Source organism: Callospermophilus lateralis, chromosome 1 (genome assembly GCF_048772815.1).
Source record: "Callospermophilus lateralis isolate mCalLat2 chromosome 1, mCalLat2.hap1, whole genome shotgun sequence".
NCBI lineage: Eukaryota > Metazoa > Chordata > Mammalia > Rodentia > Sciuridae > Callospermophilus > Callospermophilus lateralis.
In genome coordinates this window covers 209,898,133-209,915,126 of record NC_135305.1, presented here as the reverse complement: position 1 = coordinate 209,915,126, position 16,994 = coordinate 209,898,133, and the positions used below count along the sequence as shown (strand labels likewise).

Genomic DNA, 16,994 nt, shown 5'->3' with positions numbered 1-16,994 from the left:
CTGACACTGTACACCTGAGGAGACTGAGGTCCACACAGGGACCCCAGGCCTGTCCAAGGCCCCAGGGGACTGAGCAGGGCCTGGGTTTCCTCCAAGCCCCAGGGCGGGGGTCTCCACACACAGGGTCTCCCGGGAGCCAGGCTGGAGACCACGCACAGCCCGTCTGTCCTGGGCCTGCCCAAGGCCTGGGGGTGTGTGTCTTGTGGTTCCCTTTTGCCAAAGAAGGAAACTGAGGCTGAGAGAGGGGAGCTGGGTGGGCAGTGGATTGGCTCCCTCCCAGAGCAGCCCCCTCTCTCCCTTTTCCCAGCAAATCGGGGCCTTGCTGGGGCTGAGAGAGCAGGGATGGAGACCTCTGAGGTCCTTGGTCTCTGCTTCTAAGTCTCTTGGCCTCCATCGCTTAGCCTCCCTGTCTCCCCCCTTCTCCGTCTCTGCGTCATGGGGGCTGGCCTGCCCCAGCTGAGGCTGGCCCCATCCCCGTAGCCTTGCCTTCTGCTGTCCAGCCTTGCCCTCTGACCCCAGAGCAGGCTGTTCCTTCCGCCCCCCAGGAACCTGTAATCAGCTCCCAGGACGGTCCGAGCCAAGGCCGGCAGCTGGGCTGGAGGGGAGGAGGCCTGTCCTCTGGCCAAGGTCTCCCCCACTTGCCCTCCTCCCCAGTCTGGCCCAAGAATCCCACAGTGGACCCCCAAAGTGTCCTGGTCCACAGTCCTGTCAGACCCTCAGACGCCAAGTACACCAACAAATCCTCCTTCCCACTGAATCCTTTATTCATTCAACAAACACTCCTAGACTCCACTGTGTGCCCATCTGTGCTAAGGCCTCAGCTCAGGTCCCAAAGAGCCCCCCATGTCAGCGGCTGGACTGGAAGGCAGGACAGGGCCGGCACAGCGTGGTGGGGGCCACGGGAGGCCATGACAGCTGGGGTTTTGAGAGATGGATAAGAGCTTCACAGGGAGGCAAAGTAACAGCAAACCCTTCAGATAAAGAAGAGTGACGGGAGCATACTGAACTGGACACCTCCTCACCAGCCTCAGGAAGTTGCCTCTACCACCAAAGGGCAGTTCTGCCCTTGCAGAACTGAGACCAGAGAGGAGAAGCAACTTGCCCACCCTCACCCAGTAAGTGGGGGAAAGGTGGGCTCCAACACCTGGCCTCTTCACCTCCGTACTCTGAGCCCCTTCACCCTTGGCGTGCTCTTCTCTCTGCCAGGAATGCTGTTCCTTCTCTCAATTGCCTCAAAAGTTCCCACCAGGCTCTCATATCATCTGTTGTGGGACCTCAGAGGGTCAGGACAGAAAGGGTCCTACTGACAGGTAGGGAAACTGAAGTCCAGGGACACTCAGGCATGGCTAGGGGGACACTGGAACCCCGGTCTCCCTGTCCCCTTACTCCATGCGGAACAGACACAGGCTCTGTCCTGCAAACCCCAAGCAGGACAGCATCTCTCATCCTTGGGTCAAAGAGCAACGCCCTCGCCAGGCGCTGTAGTGCACTCCTGTAATCCCAGTGCTCTGGAGGCTGAGGCAGGAGGATCGTGAGTTCAAAGCCAGCCTCAGCAACTTAGCGAGGCCCTAAGCAATCAGGGAGATCCTGTCTCTAATAATACAAAATAGGGCTGGGGATGGGCTCAGTGGTCAAGTGTCCCTGAGTGCAATCCCCAGTACCCCCAAAAAGCAGCGCCTGGGATCATGTACTCAAAGTTACATTGTCTCCACTTTGGGAAGAAGAAAGGAAACTCAGAGCCACACCAAGAAGGGATGGGAGGCCAGGGGGGGCTTGAATTTTGTCCCTTGCTTCTGCGGGCAGGGCTCAGGAGCCATCTGCCGTGCATCTTTACAAGTTCCTGGGGCCACTAGGCTGCTGACCAATGTCATCTGCCCCAGGAGGGGTCTTCACGAAGCAGGGGACCCTCAAAGGCCTCAGGGGACCCGAGAGGGGCAGCCCTCTGCCTGAGGTCACACGGAGATCTGAGTTCTGGAGATATAAAGAGGACGGGGAACAGGTTTGCCCTTGGGATGAGCCAGCGGAGAAGGCGTAGGTCTGACGCCCTCAGCTGCTATCCCCGGTTTCCACTCCACAGCGCGTCCAGCTGGGGACCCAGGACACTGAAGGTCGGCCGGTCCTGTGGGCTCAAGGCCCAGCACAGCTTCATAAGTTCATGAACCTGAAAGGACGGGAGTACAGTGGGATCAGGCCCAGGCAGCTGGAAGGACAAGACTCCCATTCACAGTTTTAAAACAGAAATTAATCTCCATCCCATTTCTCCTCCCACGGCTCCCAGTGGATCCCGGGCCTGAAGCCCTCCTCCTGGCATCTCCCCCCTCCCACCCTCTCATGTTTCCTCCGAGTAGCCACTCCTACCTCTGCCTCACTGTTATCTAAATGCATCATGTTCATTCCCACCTCAGGGCCTTTGCACCTGCTGTATGTACACTGGGATCCCTTCTCCCATCTGTACCCAGGGATGGGCTTCTCCTCCTCTGTCAGGCATCACCCCCTCTAACAGGACCTCCTGGTGACCCCATTCCACCATTCCTCCCTGTTTATTTCTTTCAAGGTTTTTGTTGTTTGTGTCTTATGTCAAGGCGCCCATGCCCACCAGGTGCTCTTGTTCACTTGAAGACAGAGAGTATCTGTCTCTTCTCTACCCTACTGAGTCCCCGGCACCCACTCCAGGGCCTGGCACATAGTTGGCATTCAATGAATGGCGACCTGAGTGGATGAATTTGTGCATGACCACCCACCCGTCTCACACACACAAGGTCGTAAACCCTGAGAATCACCGTCACTCAGGAAGCACCACAGGGGGCAGGGCTCCCAGCTGGGCTCTGAAGGCACTGCCTAGTCTAACCCTCCCTCCCCAGGAGACCTTACGACCCTCACTTTGGAAATGAGTAAACTGAGGTTCTGATGAGCGTTTGTGAGCGGCCACACAGGGCGCCCGGGGCTACCTCGGGGTCAGGATCCCCTCCAGCGGCACAGCCAGTCCCAGCTGTCAATCAAGAGACCAGGCGGTGGGGAGACCTCGGGAACCCGCCCTTCAGCGCTCACCTCACGGGGACAGGCGGGGGGCGCCGGCAGCCTCTGGCCCTCGGCCAGGAGCTCCAAGAGGCGGCAGAGGGCCGGGGCATCTCGCTCGCACCCCATCATTCGCAAGAACTCCTGGGACCAAAAGGGAGAGCCGCGCTGGGGACGAGCCATCCACGATGGGGGAGGGGGCGGCGGGTGGGGGGCTGGGGGTCTGCCACAGTGAAAGGGGGAGGGGAGGGGGAGGGAAGGGGGAGGGGCCGCCCGTGGGTGTGGGTGGCAGGAAGGGGGTCCTCCCCAGGGGCCTAGAATTAGGGGATCCCAGCAGAAGGCAGGATGGGGATGGGCCACCAGGGAGCGGGGTGGCGGACGCTGCTCACGGCGGAGGGGCTGCAGCTCTTGTCGCTGTAGGTGAAGAGCTCGTAGAGGACGACCCCGAAGCTCCAGACGTCGGACTGGCGCGAGAAGACGTTGTCCGAGAGGGACTCGGGGGCGTACCTGGCGGGTCGCGGAGTTGAGATTCGTGGGGGGCCGAGGACGGACGTGAGACAGGGAACTGCCAGGGTAGGTGGTGGCTAGGAGGCCAGTCGCGCCCGGCGGCCTGGTTCCCTGACTGGAGGACAGGGGGGATCTCCGACCCCACCTGGTGCCCGGGCAAGGCCAGGAGCTCAGGGGCGGGAGGGGACGGAGCCAGGACCCTGTGGGGTGGGGGCTGAGCCAGGTAGGGAGGAGGGCGGGGCTAAGGCTGGAGGCCCGGCCAGTAGAGGGAGGAGGCGGGGCCAGTGTTTACTGATGGGCGGGGCCATGGTGGGGCGGGGCGGGGCCTGGGCTGGGGGCTAGAGATGGGAGGAGGGGAGGAGCCTCGGAGGGCGGTGGGCGGGGCTACGGTCAAGGGGCGTGGTCTGTGCCAGGTAGGGGCGGGGCCGGGCGCCCAGGGTGGGTCCCTACCAGAAGATGGGGCTCTGGCCGGGCTCGCGAACCACGTAGTAGTCCTTGTCGAGCGGCAGCAGCTTGGCCAAGCCGAAGTCGGCGATCTTGACGTGAGCCTCGTTCTCCACCAGGATGTTCCGGGCCGCCAGGTCGCGATGCACGCAGCGGCGGGAGCCCAGGTACTCCATGCCCTGCGGGTGGGCGGCGTGCACTTGCCAAGGGACCCAAACTGGAATTCGACCCCACCCCGACCCAGACCCCAAGCCGGAGCCTACCCCGGACTCCTGGGCTCCGCTCTGACAGAGCCCAACTCGACCCCACCCCGCAATCCCACCTGGATCCCAAACCCCACCCCTCGGCCTGCACCCCACCCGATGGGCCCCCGAAGGTCCTGGGGTCGCCCCATCCTGACTCCCGCCCCGCACCTTGCAGATCTGCGAGGCGTAGAGGAGGAGGCGGCTGGAGTCCAGGCGTGAGCGGTGCCGCTGCAGAAAGTCACGCAGGCATCCGCTGGGCAGGTACTCCATGACCAGCCGCAAGCTCTGGCGACCTGCAGCGGGTGAGAGGTGTCACCGAAGGCCCACCGGCCCTGACAGCTCCCCTGGTGTTTTTATTTTGTTTTTTCAGTACTGGGGATGGAACTCAAGCCTTTTACATGCTAGCAACCGCTGTAAACTGAACTACACCCCCAACCTTTTCTACTTTGAAACAGGGTCTCGCTCAATTGCTGAGGCTGGGCTCAAACTTTGGATCCTCCTGCCTCAGCCTCCTGAGCAGCTAGGATTGAAGATGCACCCCACTACAGCTGACCTCCCACTTTTCCTTGTGTCCTGTTACCTCAGTGTTCCTGTCCACAAAATGGGAACAGCAACAATGGTACTTCTCTTGAGCACCTTCTACAACATACATGGATACATTTAAATCTCATAATAGCTCTTTTTTCAGTTGGGAAATCGAGACTCAGGTTAAACGGCCTGCTGAAGGTTTTGCCTGGCTGGTAAGGGGCAGAGGCAGGGTTTGAACCAATGGCCATCTGAATCTAGATTACCAAACGTGAATCGTTCCTGGTTGGCATTCTGAGCCCACATGCAGTAACAGCAGGAGTAGGTGCGATTGGAAGAGCTCCCAGAGGTGGCTCACCAGGGCCATAGCTGACACCACGGTACTTCACAATAAAGTCACTGTGCATGGCTTTGAGGATCTGGATCTCCCGCTGGAAGTCCCTCTGTTGATCTGGCCCACTGTGCTGCAGCTGCTTCACAGCCACCAGGGCACCCGTGTTGTCACCCAGCGGGTCATAGCGGCACAATTCCACATTGCCAAAGTTGCCCTGGGGAGAGACAGAGCTGGTATCCTCACGCCTGGGGTCTGCCCTGCCCCCTCAGCCCAGCCCCCTCACCTTTCCCAGCTGTGAGATGTACTTGAGGTGTCTTTCCTCAAAGATTGTAGGGTCCTGGCAGGCATAGAGCTGGGCACCACTCCACAGCCCGTCGCGGGGCGCCAGGGTACCAGGGGTTGGGTCTGAGAGGAGCTCATAGTCTAGGGGCACAGAGAGTGGTGAGCGGCACATTTCATTCTGGCGGCTCCTAAGCTGATCTGCTGGGTAACTGCAGATCTGCACACTACCTGTCTCTGTGCACTATGGCAAGGCAAAGAGTACCTCGTGGGAAATGGAAAGAGGCACCTTCTGGCCAAGGCAGCCCCCTCGCCCAGTGCACACATATGGTACAGACCCAGAGGGGCCTGGTGAGACCCCATTGCCCATCTCCTATGAGATCAGAATTTGAGTGAACTGGGACCGACACAGGAGGTGTTCTGGTGCTCCTCCAGTTCTGGCCATTGGAAAGCCAGCTGGGTAGATTCACAAAGTGCCAAGTGCTATGGATCTGGACACCCTCATCAAATGAGAACTAAATATCCAGTGAGTTGAACTTTGAGTTAGGGGCCTGTTTGTTATAGCAGACCTCATGGCTCATGCTGACTGTGAGCAGCCATCACCGACTCCAACCTTGCCAGGCACCTGGGAGGCTCTGAATGCGAACCATGCTCCTCCCACTGGCCCAACAGGACACTGCAGCCCCACCCACTCTGCCCACCCCCACTGGTACCTGAAGTGATGAGGCTGTTGAGGTCCCGGATGACAGCTCTGAAGGAGGGCCTCTGGCCTGGGTCGTAGGCCATGCACTGCTGGATCAGCAGGGCCAGCTCTGTCCACTTGGGGGCCGGCAGCTGCTGACGGTCCTCATAAAACTTGAGTTTCTGAGGCAGGGAGGAGAGGGTGGTGACCCCCAGTCCATCCTCAGGAGCCCCCCACCTGAGTCCGCCAACTTCCCGGAGTTGAACTTCAGTCCAGTGGGAGTGCTGACCTTGGGGGGGTCCAGATGGTTGAGGGGCATCGGGATCCCGCTGAACACCTCCCAGACTGTGGCACCAAACCCCCACTTGTCGGCTTCCAAGCCAAGCGTCTGGGTCTCCTGGAGACACTCGGGGGCCACCCAGGGGATCCTGTCGGTGAGCACTGAGGGACAGGGACAGGGTCAGGGGTCACTGCCATGGAGGTGACCTCTGTGCTCCTGAGTGGGCCGGGCACAGGGAAATGCAGGAAGGACTGATGGACCACGTTCTGCCCGGCAGACTCCTGCACACCTCCAGCCCACTTCCTTAGGCACTTACTTTCCAGGCTTAGCACAGTGGGGCTGACACCAGGGTCGCTCAGCTTGATGAAAGGCGAGCTCCCGTCAGCCCCCTCCCGGGCCAGGAGCACCTTCCGGGCTGAGACGTTGCCATGAGGGAGGCCTTTGTCCTCCTGAGTGGGCGGGCATGGGAAATGCCAGCCAGGGCTTGATGAGTGAATCCTGTTTGGCAAACTCCTACACACCCTCCAAAGCCCACCCGCTACAGCTCTGATGGACTCCGGCTACCTCCCCAGACTCCTGGTGTCCTGTCTTGCTCCTCTAACCCACCTGACTGTGTCCTTCCCCCTCTCAAAAAACACAGACCCCAGGGTGGGCAACACCCTTTCCAGCCTGCGTGCCTCTGCCCAGGCCCCTCCTCAGTCTGACACACCCTCCTGCCTTTCTCCGCTTGATGAACTCCTACACAAGCTCCAAAACCCCGATTCTAACGTTCACTCTTTGGGGACGCCTTTCCCCAGGCGGGGCCTCCCTTGACCTCCGGGCTGACCAGTCATTCCCCCTGCCAGGGCTCCCACACCTCGGCGCCTGCGCACGGGTTATTCCACTCTAAAAAGCCCCCTGGCCTCCTTAGCAAACCGTCTGTGCCCATGTCCACCACTCCTCCTCCACCCCGGAGCTGGAGCGCACTCACCAGGTAGTTGAGGGCGTAGGCCAGCTGTTTGACCACCTGCAGCTTCCAGCTGGCTGGCACCAGGTGGCCATGCTTGCGCAGGTAGGTGTCTATGGCTCCCAGGAGGACGAATTCCTGCACCATGATGCCTGGTGGCAGCGGGAGCAGGGTGACGGAGGTGCGTAGTGATCAGTAGGCTCCGCCCACCCTGCAGGCTCCGCCCACCCCGCGCTGTGGGAGAATCCCTAGCGCTGGCTCCGCCCACCTCCTTCCCGCCCATCCCCACCCTCTCCTCACCTCGGTTCCGAGCCTCTCCTGCTCTCGGAACTCTGCCTCATCCCCACTTCTCCATCCTCACCCTTGACTCTGGAAAGGCCCCCTACCCAGAAGGGTCCCCTAAGCATATACAGTGCCCTTTCTTGCTCTGTCTGTCACCTTCCAGGCCGTGTGCCAGCTCCTGGCACACACCAGACTCCCGAAAAATAGCTTCTCAGCTGAGCTACTGGAACCCAGGGCCAGAGAGGTTATGCGTCCGCGCAGGGCAGCACAGACTCGAGGTCATTCTGGAGGACTGGTGGGAACCTGGTGGACCCTAGGGACCATCTGGGGGCTCAGCTATTGCTGAGCGGCAGTGGGGAGCGGCCAGGGCTGGGGTGCCGGGTGGGGCGCAGGGCTCTCACTGTCTCCAGCCATGCACACGCCGTGGAGCAGCACCAGATGCGGGTAGGACACCTGACTCATCAAGCTCGCAGCTTCCAGGAAGGACTGGGGAGGGCGGGAAGGGGGAGGAGGTGCATGAGTTCCTTGGACTCTGGGATGGAACCGAGGACCCCAGACTTAGTGCTCAAAAACCCGCACCAGGAGAACTGGCCACAGGCCCCCTTTGGCCCTGAAGTTCACCATCAATGCACACAACACTTGATGATGATTTTCTGATGGGGAGCGGAAGTCCCACTCTCATCTACCTTGAGTCTCTCACACAGAATTGGGTTTGAAAAGAGCTTCAACTTTCCTCTGTGTGTCCAGCCCCTGCTGAGGTCCACTGCAATGTTCTCCTCTCCGGCCAATTGGCCTCTTCACGCCTCCTTAGCCATGCACTTAGCCATCTGTTTTGTTTCCCAGGCTGGCCTTCAACCCCTGGCTCAAGGGATCCTCCTGCCTCAGCCTCCTGAGCAGCTGGGACCGCAGGGGCGCTTTGGTTGCTTTCCAGCTTGTGTGTCTTTTAATCTCTCCGAATCCAAGGCCCTCCCTCCAGCCAGCCCTGGCCCCAGGATCTGTCCCCACTGGGCTCACCTCCATGCAGTTCCTGTGCTTGGCGTCCATGACCTTCAGGAGCACCTCTGTCGCCCGGGCCTCCCCGTCCACAGCCTCGTGGCGACATCCCCGGTAAATCTTGGTGAAGGACCCGTGGCCCAGGTTCTCATGCTGGAGCAGGGGGCAGCAGGAGAGGCCAGTGAGGGGCTCCTGTGGGGCCCCGCTCCTGGCTCGGCCTCTGCCCCATTTGGCAGATGGGGAAACAGAGGCTGGGGAGGTTACAGCCCAAAGCTGGGACAGGCGGACGCTGAGCTGAGTCTCTGGTCCCCAGACTGAGGGAGCCCCCCACTTCCTGGGACCCTTACCCACTCCAGGCTGTCGGCAGGGATCTTGTGGAACGTCATCTGATTCAGCTTATGTTGGGACTGGGGCTGAGCAGGGGAGGTGGAGGGTGGGCCGCAGCCCCTCCGGACCACAGTCAAGTTGGTCTTTTCTATAGGGAGGGGGTGGAGGGGGACAATCAGAGGTCAGAGAAAGGTCCCCAAGAATCAAGGTGCTCCCTTAGTTGGGGGTCCTCTGAGATGAAGACTCAGGGGACACAGTTTATTTGAAAGGAGATCCTGAGAAGGGGTCAGGGATGTGAGCAGGGAGGAAGGAGCCCTTGTGGAGTGTCACCAGAGCACTGACTGGTGCTCCTAGGGAGCTGTCCCTTCAGAGGGGTTTGTCTGAGCAAAACTCTTTCCTCTTCTTGTCACCCACAAGAGGAAGGAGATGGAGAGAAAGTACATGCTACTGGTACCGCGCAGATCCAGCTGTGCCTGAAGGTTGAACGCTAGCCCAGGGGCCAAGAAACCACCCGGACCTGTGGTTTCTGCCACTTCTCACCACATAAGAGTTGTCACAGGTGTAGAAAGTCAGGGCTGCAGATGGATGGCCCCGCTCAGGGGAGAAGGTGGGCTCACCTTTGGGTCTGGGGGTGCAGCAGGAGCTAAGATGCAGTGCGACTCCATCGACGTGAAGCCCGCCGTCCCAGCAGGCTGCCAGCAGCTCCCGAAGGCTGCTGTGAGGACGGCCAAGGCCGACCAGGGAGACGGTTCCTATGGGGTCTCGCCGGATGAGGCAGCCCTTGTAGTCAGGGCCGAGGGGTGTCTGCAAAGGGGAGAGACCCCTGAGTAGGGGCTGGGCCGCCACTTCCCCTCCTCCCTCCTCCCTCTGCACCGTCCGCTCACTCGGGTCTCCAAGCCTTTCCCCTTCCCCCAAGAGCCAAGGCTCACTCCGTTCAGGTCGGATGTCACATTCTCCAGGCAGCCCGCTCTGGCCTCCTGGCCCCAGGAGGTGCACCAACCTGGACACACACAGTGAGGAGGAAGCTGTCGAAGTCCTGGGGGCTGCGCCGCAGAACGTAGGAGCCGGGAAGTGAGCCCCCTGCCTTGAGCTTGTTGATGGCAAAGTCCAGGCTGCAGGGAGGGCGGAGTGAAGGGAGAAGACACAGAGAGGGAGCCCACAGCAGCAAGAGACAGAGGGCGGCGGAGAGGCCAGACCTGGGTTTGAATTCTGATCCTTCTGAAGCCCTGGACCCCCATCAAGGAACATTCTCCCGGGTCCCCCCCCTGCGTAAGTCAGCACAGGACTTCATCTGGGAGGTTAAGGAGAGGCTGTAGGTGAACCCAGGCATCAGGGCCTCTCCAGGAAATGGCCCTGGGGTCCCACGGGTCGGAAGCAGGAGAGAGGCTGCCCTTGGCAGCAGAAGGCAGATCCTCATGGAGGGCCACCGTTGCGTTTTGAGCACCTGACCGCTTGTGCAGGGCTCCTGAAAAGCTGGGACCTTGAGGGAGGGCCCAGAAGGAGAGTGACCCTGAGCTGGCCGGCAGGGGTGAGTCCTTACGTGATGGGGCCATAGCACTGCTCGGCCACTTCCTCCAGCAGCCGTGGCGGTGCCACCTCCTTGCAGAAGAAGTGGCGGGAGTCGCAAATCAGGCGGAAGTAACCGTCCACCAGAGCCAAGAAGGACAGCGCCTCGGGCAGCCCCGGGAACTCGGCCTCCTGCGCAGAACCCCCATCAGCGCTCGGTGCAGCCCCGGGGTCCCGCGTCCCTGACGCTCTGGGGAAGTATTAGCGCAAGGGTGCTGTACCCACCAGGATCTGATTGTCCGTCCTGGTGACAGTGACCAGGCGGTGCTCCCCGGCCGGGCCAACCCGTGGGGCTTGCTTGATGCTGATGTCCACGATTTCTGGAAAGTCACAGAAGGGCTGGAAGACCTGGGAAATTGCGAGAGGGCTGAGGCTGGGGTCTCAAGTCCCTCTTGGAAGCCTGGATCCCACCGACCACGCCCATCCTGGCCACGCCCTGCCAAGCCCCGCCTCCTCCATCCTGGGTCCCCAGCTCTTGGAGCCCCGCCCCTTCCCTTAGTCCCGCCTTTTTCCTAGACCCTCTGTTAGCCCCCTGGACCCCGCCCACCACTAAGTCCCCTCCCCTTCTCAGCTCCCCCCATTCCATTGCCGCCCCTTGGTCGCCCCTCCCTCACTGTTTAAGCCCCGCCCACCACCACTTGCCGAAGGCTCCAACCCCGCCCCTCCCTGAGCCTCCCCCACTTTCCCACCCTCCTTTAGGCCCCGCCCCTGACCCCGCCCCCTGCCGGCCCCTCCCTCCCAGCTGGTCCCCGTGCAACCCGGTCCAGTGCCAGCGCGCACCTCCTGTGCTGCGGGACTCCAGGAGATGCCGCTGCCACCAGCCACACGGAGCAACCCCTGCCCATCCTGGCCACCCGCGGCCCCGGACAGACCGACGCGGAAGGTCTCGGTGGTCCCAGCAGGGTCCAGCCGCTCCAGGTCCATGATGTACTTGGCCATGAGCGAGTGCCGGTCCGCCTGGCAGGCCGCCACACGGCGCAAGGCGCAGCGCACCGTGGTCCGAATACGTCTCCGGGTCACGAAGCTCAGACCCTGGATCAGGTCGCGCAGGCCAGGCGGCAGACAGGCCTTGTAGCTGTGGGTGGGGGTTGGAGGGGAGCAAGCTGGCCTTCAGCAGGGGGAGGGGTCCTCCAAGGTCGCACACAAACCAAGCTTCAGGGGCAGTTGCAGCCTCCGTGGGGACACGAGGCAGACAGGGACACATTCGTGAACACAACCGAGGCAGGACCTCAGTGGGGAGGAGGCCCTCGGCATCCACTGGACAAACAAGGACCTCACAGGTCTCTGAGCTGCAGGAGGAGGCCCTCCGACCAGCTGGAGCCCGGGTGGGGGGTACCGAGTTCATGGAGACCCTTGAGTCCCATGGACACACAGGCTGGTAGGGGAGCCCCACTGGCTCCTTGCCAGGCTCAGCAGAGGCCTCACCTGACGGTCTTCAGGAGCTGGGCAGGCCGCTGGCCCTGCTCACAGGCCATCCGGGCCACGTCCAGCACCGCCAGGCTGAGACACTGGCCCTGCTCCTGGAGGCTGAGACCCACGTGCAGGCGCCCACTCAGCAGGTCACTGCGGTGCTGCGGGAGGCCACAGCGAAGGTCAGCAACCACTAGCACTAGCCCATGTTGCCCTGGGATCCCACCTCTGGGTTGAGCCCCGCAGACTCCCACCTGGGCAAAGAGGTGTTCCAGGACGGGCAGGTCCAGGATGGCACTGGCCAAGTCCTTGCGTAGCCCAAATCGGTGGCACTTCTCCAGCCCAAACCAGTTGGGAAAGTAAAAGCTGTGAGAAAGGAGAAAGCCCTGGGTGAGGGGCAACCTGGCCCCAGCAGGATTAGGGTTTGGGGTGCTGTAGCAGACTTGGTCAAGGCTTCTCAGAGCCCAGGTCGTTTACCCTTGCTTTGCTGTGTTACCTTGAGCAAGTGAACCACCCTCTCTGGCCTCTTTAGCCTCATCTATGAATTGGGCTGGGATCATGTCCTCAAAGTTCAGGGAGTCAATAAAATGTTATGATCCCTGGGGCTGGGAGGGGCTTCTTACCGAAGTCTGTAGACTAGGACTTGGGTGCCCGCATCTTCCACAGAGAAGACGTGGCTCGGAGGGAACCAGCAAGACAAGTCCTCCGTGGCCAAGGCAAAGAGTGAGTGGTACACGGGCAGGATGCCTAGGAGAGGGCCGTGAGCTCCCTCCTGAGCACCAGGGCTGCTGGGCCACCCCCACACGGGCTCACAGGGCTCTATCTCACCTTCATCTAGGACACGTCACTCAACCTCCCTCTATGCCCTCCCCCACTCTGTGCTTTTCTTTCTTTCTTTTTGGTACCAGGATTGAACCCAGGGACACTCGACCACTGAGCCACATCCACAGCCCTATTTTGTATTTTATTTAGAGACAGGGTCTCCCTGAGTTGCTTAGGGTCTCCTAAGTAGCTGAGGCTGGCTTTGAACTCGAGATCCTCCTGCCTCAGCCTCCCAAGCTGTTGGGATTACAGGGGTGAGCCACGACGCCCGGCTCCCCTCTGCTTTCTTTTATCTCAAAGGACGTCCAGCTGTTCTCACGTGCCATCACACTTCAGAGTCTCAAATGTCCATCCTCCTCCCTGACCAAACTCCTATTCATCCCTCAAAGCCCCAGCTCCAGGGCTGATCCCTGTAGGCAACTATTTCCTCTCCCAGTCTGGGCCCCACACAGCCCTGTCCTTCCCTCTAACCCAGTCCCCTAGGGATCCACTCACCGCTGGCCTTGGCAGCCCGCACACACAGGTCCTCAGCCGAGTGGTCCCCAAAGGAGAAAGACAGCCTCTGAGGAGGCCCCGGACCCCGAGGAGGCAGCAGCACGTGGAGCGCACCAGCCTCGGAGGAGGAGAGGCTGCAGGAGCGCTGGGAGATCAGGGGCGTCTCCTCACTTGGAGGTGCCATGGGTGCAGCCTGCCTGGGGCGCTGAGTCCTCTCCAGAGGGCTCAGGGCTTCTGGGCCGGGAGGGCAGAGCTGGAGAGGGACAGTCAGGAGAAGGAGCTGAGTGGGCAGGTGTGGAAGGAGCCATCAGCCCCGGTGAGGGCTGTGCTGGGGCTGGACACCTGGGTCCGGGTGGACACCGGTCTGCAACCAGCCCCGCCCCGCCCCGCCCCGCCCCGCCCCGGGCAGCTGGAGCGACCAATCACAGCTGTGCAGATTCGCTGGACCAAAGAGCCAAGGGCTGCTGGCCTGTGCCTGTGGGGTTTAGAGGGACAGGGACGGCCATCCTTCTTGTGGGTCTGAGGTCACCGCTGAAGGATTCTGCACCTGGTGCCCCATGTGCCCTGGGGGTGGGTCCAGTCAGGTGACAACCCACAGCGCTTTCTGGGTCTTCTCTGCCTCCCTCCCCCGTGTCAGGCTAAATTGCCCAGGGGGTCCTTGAACTTGCAATCCTCCTGAGTCAGCCCCCAGAACTGCTGGGGTTGCAGGCCTGCGCCACCGTCCCCCACCCCATGCCCCACGGGGGGCTCCCATAGCAAGAAAGCTCCTTAGATGGGCCCAGGAGGAAATCGACCCCCTCCACCTCCCAGTCTGTGGTTCCTTCCGGTGCAACCGCCTCTGCTCAGGGACCCCAACTGGGCGGGACAAGGGGTGGAGCTTTGAGAAAAAACACAGAGGTCTTCAAGATGAACTGCAGCTGACCTGCGGAGACACCCAGAGAGAACCTTGGGTTAAAAAAAGTTTTTTTTTTTTTTTTTTTTTTTTTGTGTGTGTGTGTGTGTGTGTGCTCCAAAATAATGGGGGGCCCCGGTAGGGCAGGAAACGGGACACAGCATAAATGATGTTTTAACACCCCCATAATATAGCCTCCTGCTGGGGATGCGTGAAGCCGCCAGGTTCTGGATTCAAATTCCAGTCCTGCCGTATCTCTGTCCCCATGGACTCAGTTTCTCAAGCTGTGAAATGGGCCGAACCCCCTCCAGTCTCGGGGAGGTGACTGGCTGGACCCAACCCAGGCCCAGAGCGAGGACATGGTGGGACAGTCCTCCACGCCAGCCCAGGGAATGTCCAACAAATGCCTGTCCACTGACGGGAAGGACACTGGGTCCAGTGGTGTGGTGGGTACCATTTTGGCTGGAGGCTTGAGGAGAGCGAATGTTCTCCAGGGGACACCCCAGTGTCACCAGAGGCCAGCATCACAGGGCCTCCTGGACATAGTACTGTTGTTTTTGAAATAAATCTTAAAATATACATATTTTCGCATATTGAAAGTAAAAAAGTAAAAGTCACAGGTAAAATTTGGGCCCAGAAAAATGCCCCTCTTTAACCCCCGAGGTCCCCTGTCAGAGCCAGGCGGCCCTCTAGTCTGGGGCGGGCTTGGAGGGGGGCTGCGACCCTGGCCCCCTGGGACCGGGCGCATGCGCAATGCCTCCTGCAGGGGCGCAGGGCTAGAATTGGGGCGCTCTTCTAGGCAGGGCCACGCGGGGACCCCAAGAGCCAGAGACGCGCTGTCCCTGGGGAAGAGGCCCAGCCGCCGCTGCTCTGGCGCCTGAGGACCAGGTCTCCTTGGCTTCCTCAGTCCCTCCACCAGCCCAGCCGTCCCTGGCCACCACCGTGTCCCCAGGGGCGGCAGAGCCTGTGGCCCCGCCGGCTCTTACCTGGCCGTGGGAACCCTGGACTAAGGAAGGCCGCGCGAGGCCGGGAGGCCGGCAGGAAAGCCCCACTGGCTCCTTCCTGTGCGGGCCCCTTGGTTTCCTGAGCCTCTGTCATTTACTGAAAGTCAGAGCCCTTTGTGGGGGCGGGGGAGGGGAGGCGGCAGGGTCTGGCCAGGGAGGGGCAGAAAGTTCCAGAACTCGGCAGGGGTAGCCCTTCTCAGTCCAGCTGCTGGAGAGCCAGACTCGGGGGAAGGGGCGACGCACAGATGGGGCCCAGGTCATGTCCGCGGGTCGGCGGGCTCCAGGTCCACTCGTGGCTTAGCCGCTGGTGCTGGGGTTTACCCACCGGTGACGAGTGTGGCCTGGTGCCCAGTAGAACTGATAGGCACCTAGGGAAGGGCAGGGGCTGGGTTTCCCCGGGAGGGACACAGTGGCCCAAGCAATGGTCAAGCTCTCCTCTGAGGTGCTTCTCTGGGGAGACTTCTTAATACTCGGCCACTTCCCCAGCCCATTTCCTGGACTCTGGCCCTAGAAAGACAGGGGGACAGCCCTGCCCCCTGGGGTCGGCAGCCTGGCTGGGAGACAGCAAACCAGGACAAGCCAAATTCTCCGGGATAGTAAAGGCGTGGTGACAGGAGAGACAGACGCAAAGGGGTCCCGACTTGAAGCAGGGCTAAGAACTGGCCCCAGCAGGGGTACCCAGGAGGACACAGCCAGGGCAGAGGGGGGTTAGCAGTTCAGGGGGACAGCCAGGAGACCCCTGTGGGAGGCCGCGGTGTCAGCAGGAGCCAGATCCTGGGACTTCAGGGTCTTTAGGAGAAGGTGGCTTTTGTTCTAAGAGTAACCAGGAGCCACAGGAAGGTACAAAGGCGGGGCTGGTGGCATTCACTATAGCCTGAAGCCACCCTGAGGAGGAGGGGCTAAGCCTAGGCAGCATCTAAGTAAAGAGACACCTGAAATCCCAGTGACTTGGGAGGCTAAGGAAGGAGGATCACAAGTTCGAGGCCAGCCTCAGCAACTTACAAACCCTACCTCAAAATTAAAAAAATAAATAAATAAAGGGGCTGGGAGTGTACCTCAGGGGGAGCTACCCTTGGAGTCAATCCCTAGTACTGCGGCACCCACACATGCACCCACACATACACACACACACACAGCTGAGCCAGTTTCCTCAAGAGGAAGTAGAGTTTAAGGACAGATTTAAGAGTTCTTCTTTGTCTCTGTAATCCCATCATAAGTCCTGACTTTGATGAGTATTTGTTGACTTTAACTCTGGGTGCGTGCCAGACACCACCTGTGTGTGAGGCCGGGGGGACAAGGAGGCCCCAGCTCCTGCCCAGAAAAGCTGGCCGTCTGGTGGAGGCCAAGGTAGATTGTCACCCCGAAGCGATTTCGGGGACCCTCGGAGCCAAGCTGCCAGGAGGGCTTCCTGGAGGAAAGGACTTTGAGACTGAAACCCAAGGACAAGTGGGAGGAGCAGACCGTGGTTTGAGGTTTGGGGGTTTCTGGGGAGGAGGGCACTAAATCAGGGTGGATGGGATCAGGGTGTTCCCGGGATGGGCCGCGTTTCAGGGACACGCTGACAAGTGGGAGGGCCCAGAGTGATTTGAGGTTTTGTGGAAGGGCCCGGGGGTCAGGGTGAGGGCGATCAGGGTGTTCCTGAGAAGGCAGGTTTCAGGGCGCCTCACTTGGAGGATAAGACAGAGGGACGCGGGTAGACATGTGTCCCCTGTTGGTGGAGCTGCCGTCGTGGGGCAGGAAGTGCCGGTGGGGGCTTAGCTCAGTGTTTTTCTTTCACTTTCTGCGAGCCACAGCCCAGACGCACAGACCTGTGTCCTCCTCTCTGGCCCCAAACTTGAGGTTTCGGCCCTTCAAAAGGACTGGCCAGCTTCTGGGCCACTGACAACCTTGGGGACATTCTCCGCAAAACTTTGAGAATGAGCCAGAAGACTGAGCAGGACAGAGGT

The 16,994-nt window shown here is 60.7% G+C and overlaps 1 protein-coding gene across 1 annotated transcript; it reads right to left on the bottom strand.

Annotated features, from left to right (window-relative positions):
• Window positions 1-807: 807 nt before the first annotated feature.
• Window positions 808-15,096, bottom strand: Jak3 (Janus kinase 3). The gene is made up of 25 exons (XM_076870394.2): window positions 15,031-15,096; window positions 13,956-14,074; window positions 13,153-13,405; window positions 12,459-12,582; window positions 12,090-12,201; window positions 11,851-11,996; window positions 11,206-11,500; window positions 10,651-10,773; window positions 10,400-10,557; window positions 9,860-9,971; window positions 9,477-9,663; window positions 8,880-9,007; window positions 8,554-8,685; window positions 7,941-8,025; window positions 7,282-7,409; window positions 6,628-6,760; window positions 6,321-6,472; window positions 6,063-6,213; window positions 5,354-5,493; window positions 5,095-5,284; window positions 4,380-4,504; window positions 3,973-4,145; window positions 3,405-3,522; window positions 3,049-3,159; window positions 808-2,161 (listed from the first exon to the last, which is right to left on the bottom strand). The coding sequence occupies exons 3-25, from the start codon at window positions 13,334-13,336 to the stop codon at window positions 2,054-2,056; spliced, it is 3,315 nt and encodes a 1,104-aa protein (XP_076726509.2). The 5' UTR covers window positions 13,337-13,405; window positions 13,956-14,074; window positions 15,031-15,096; the 3' UTR covers window positions 808-2,053.
• Between the last annotated feature and the right edge of the window lie 1,898 nt (window positions 15,097-16,994).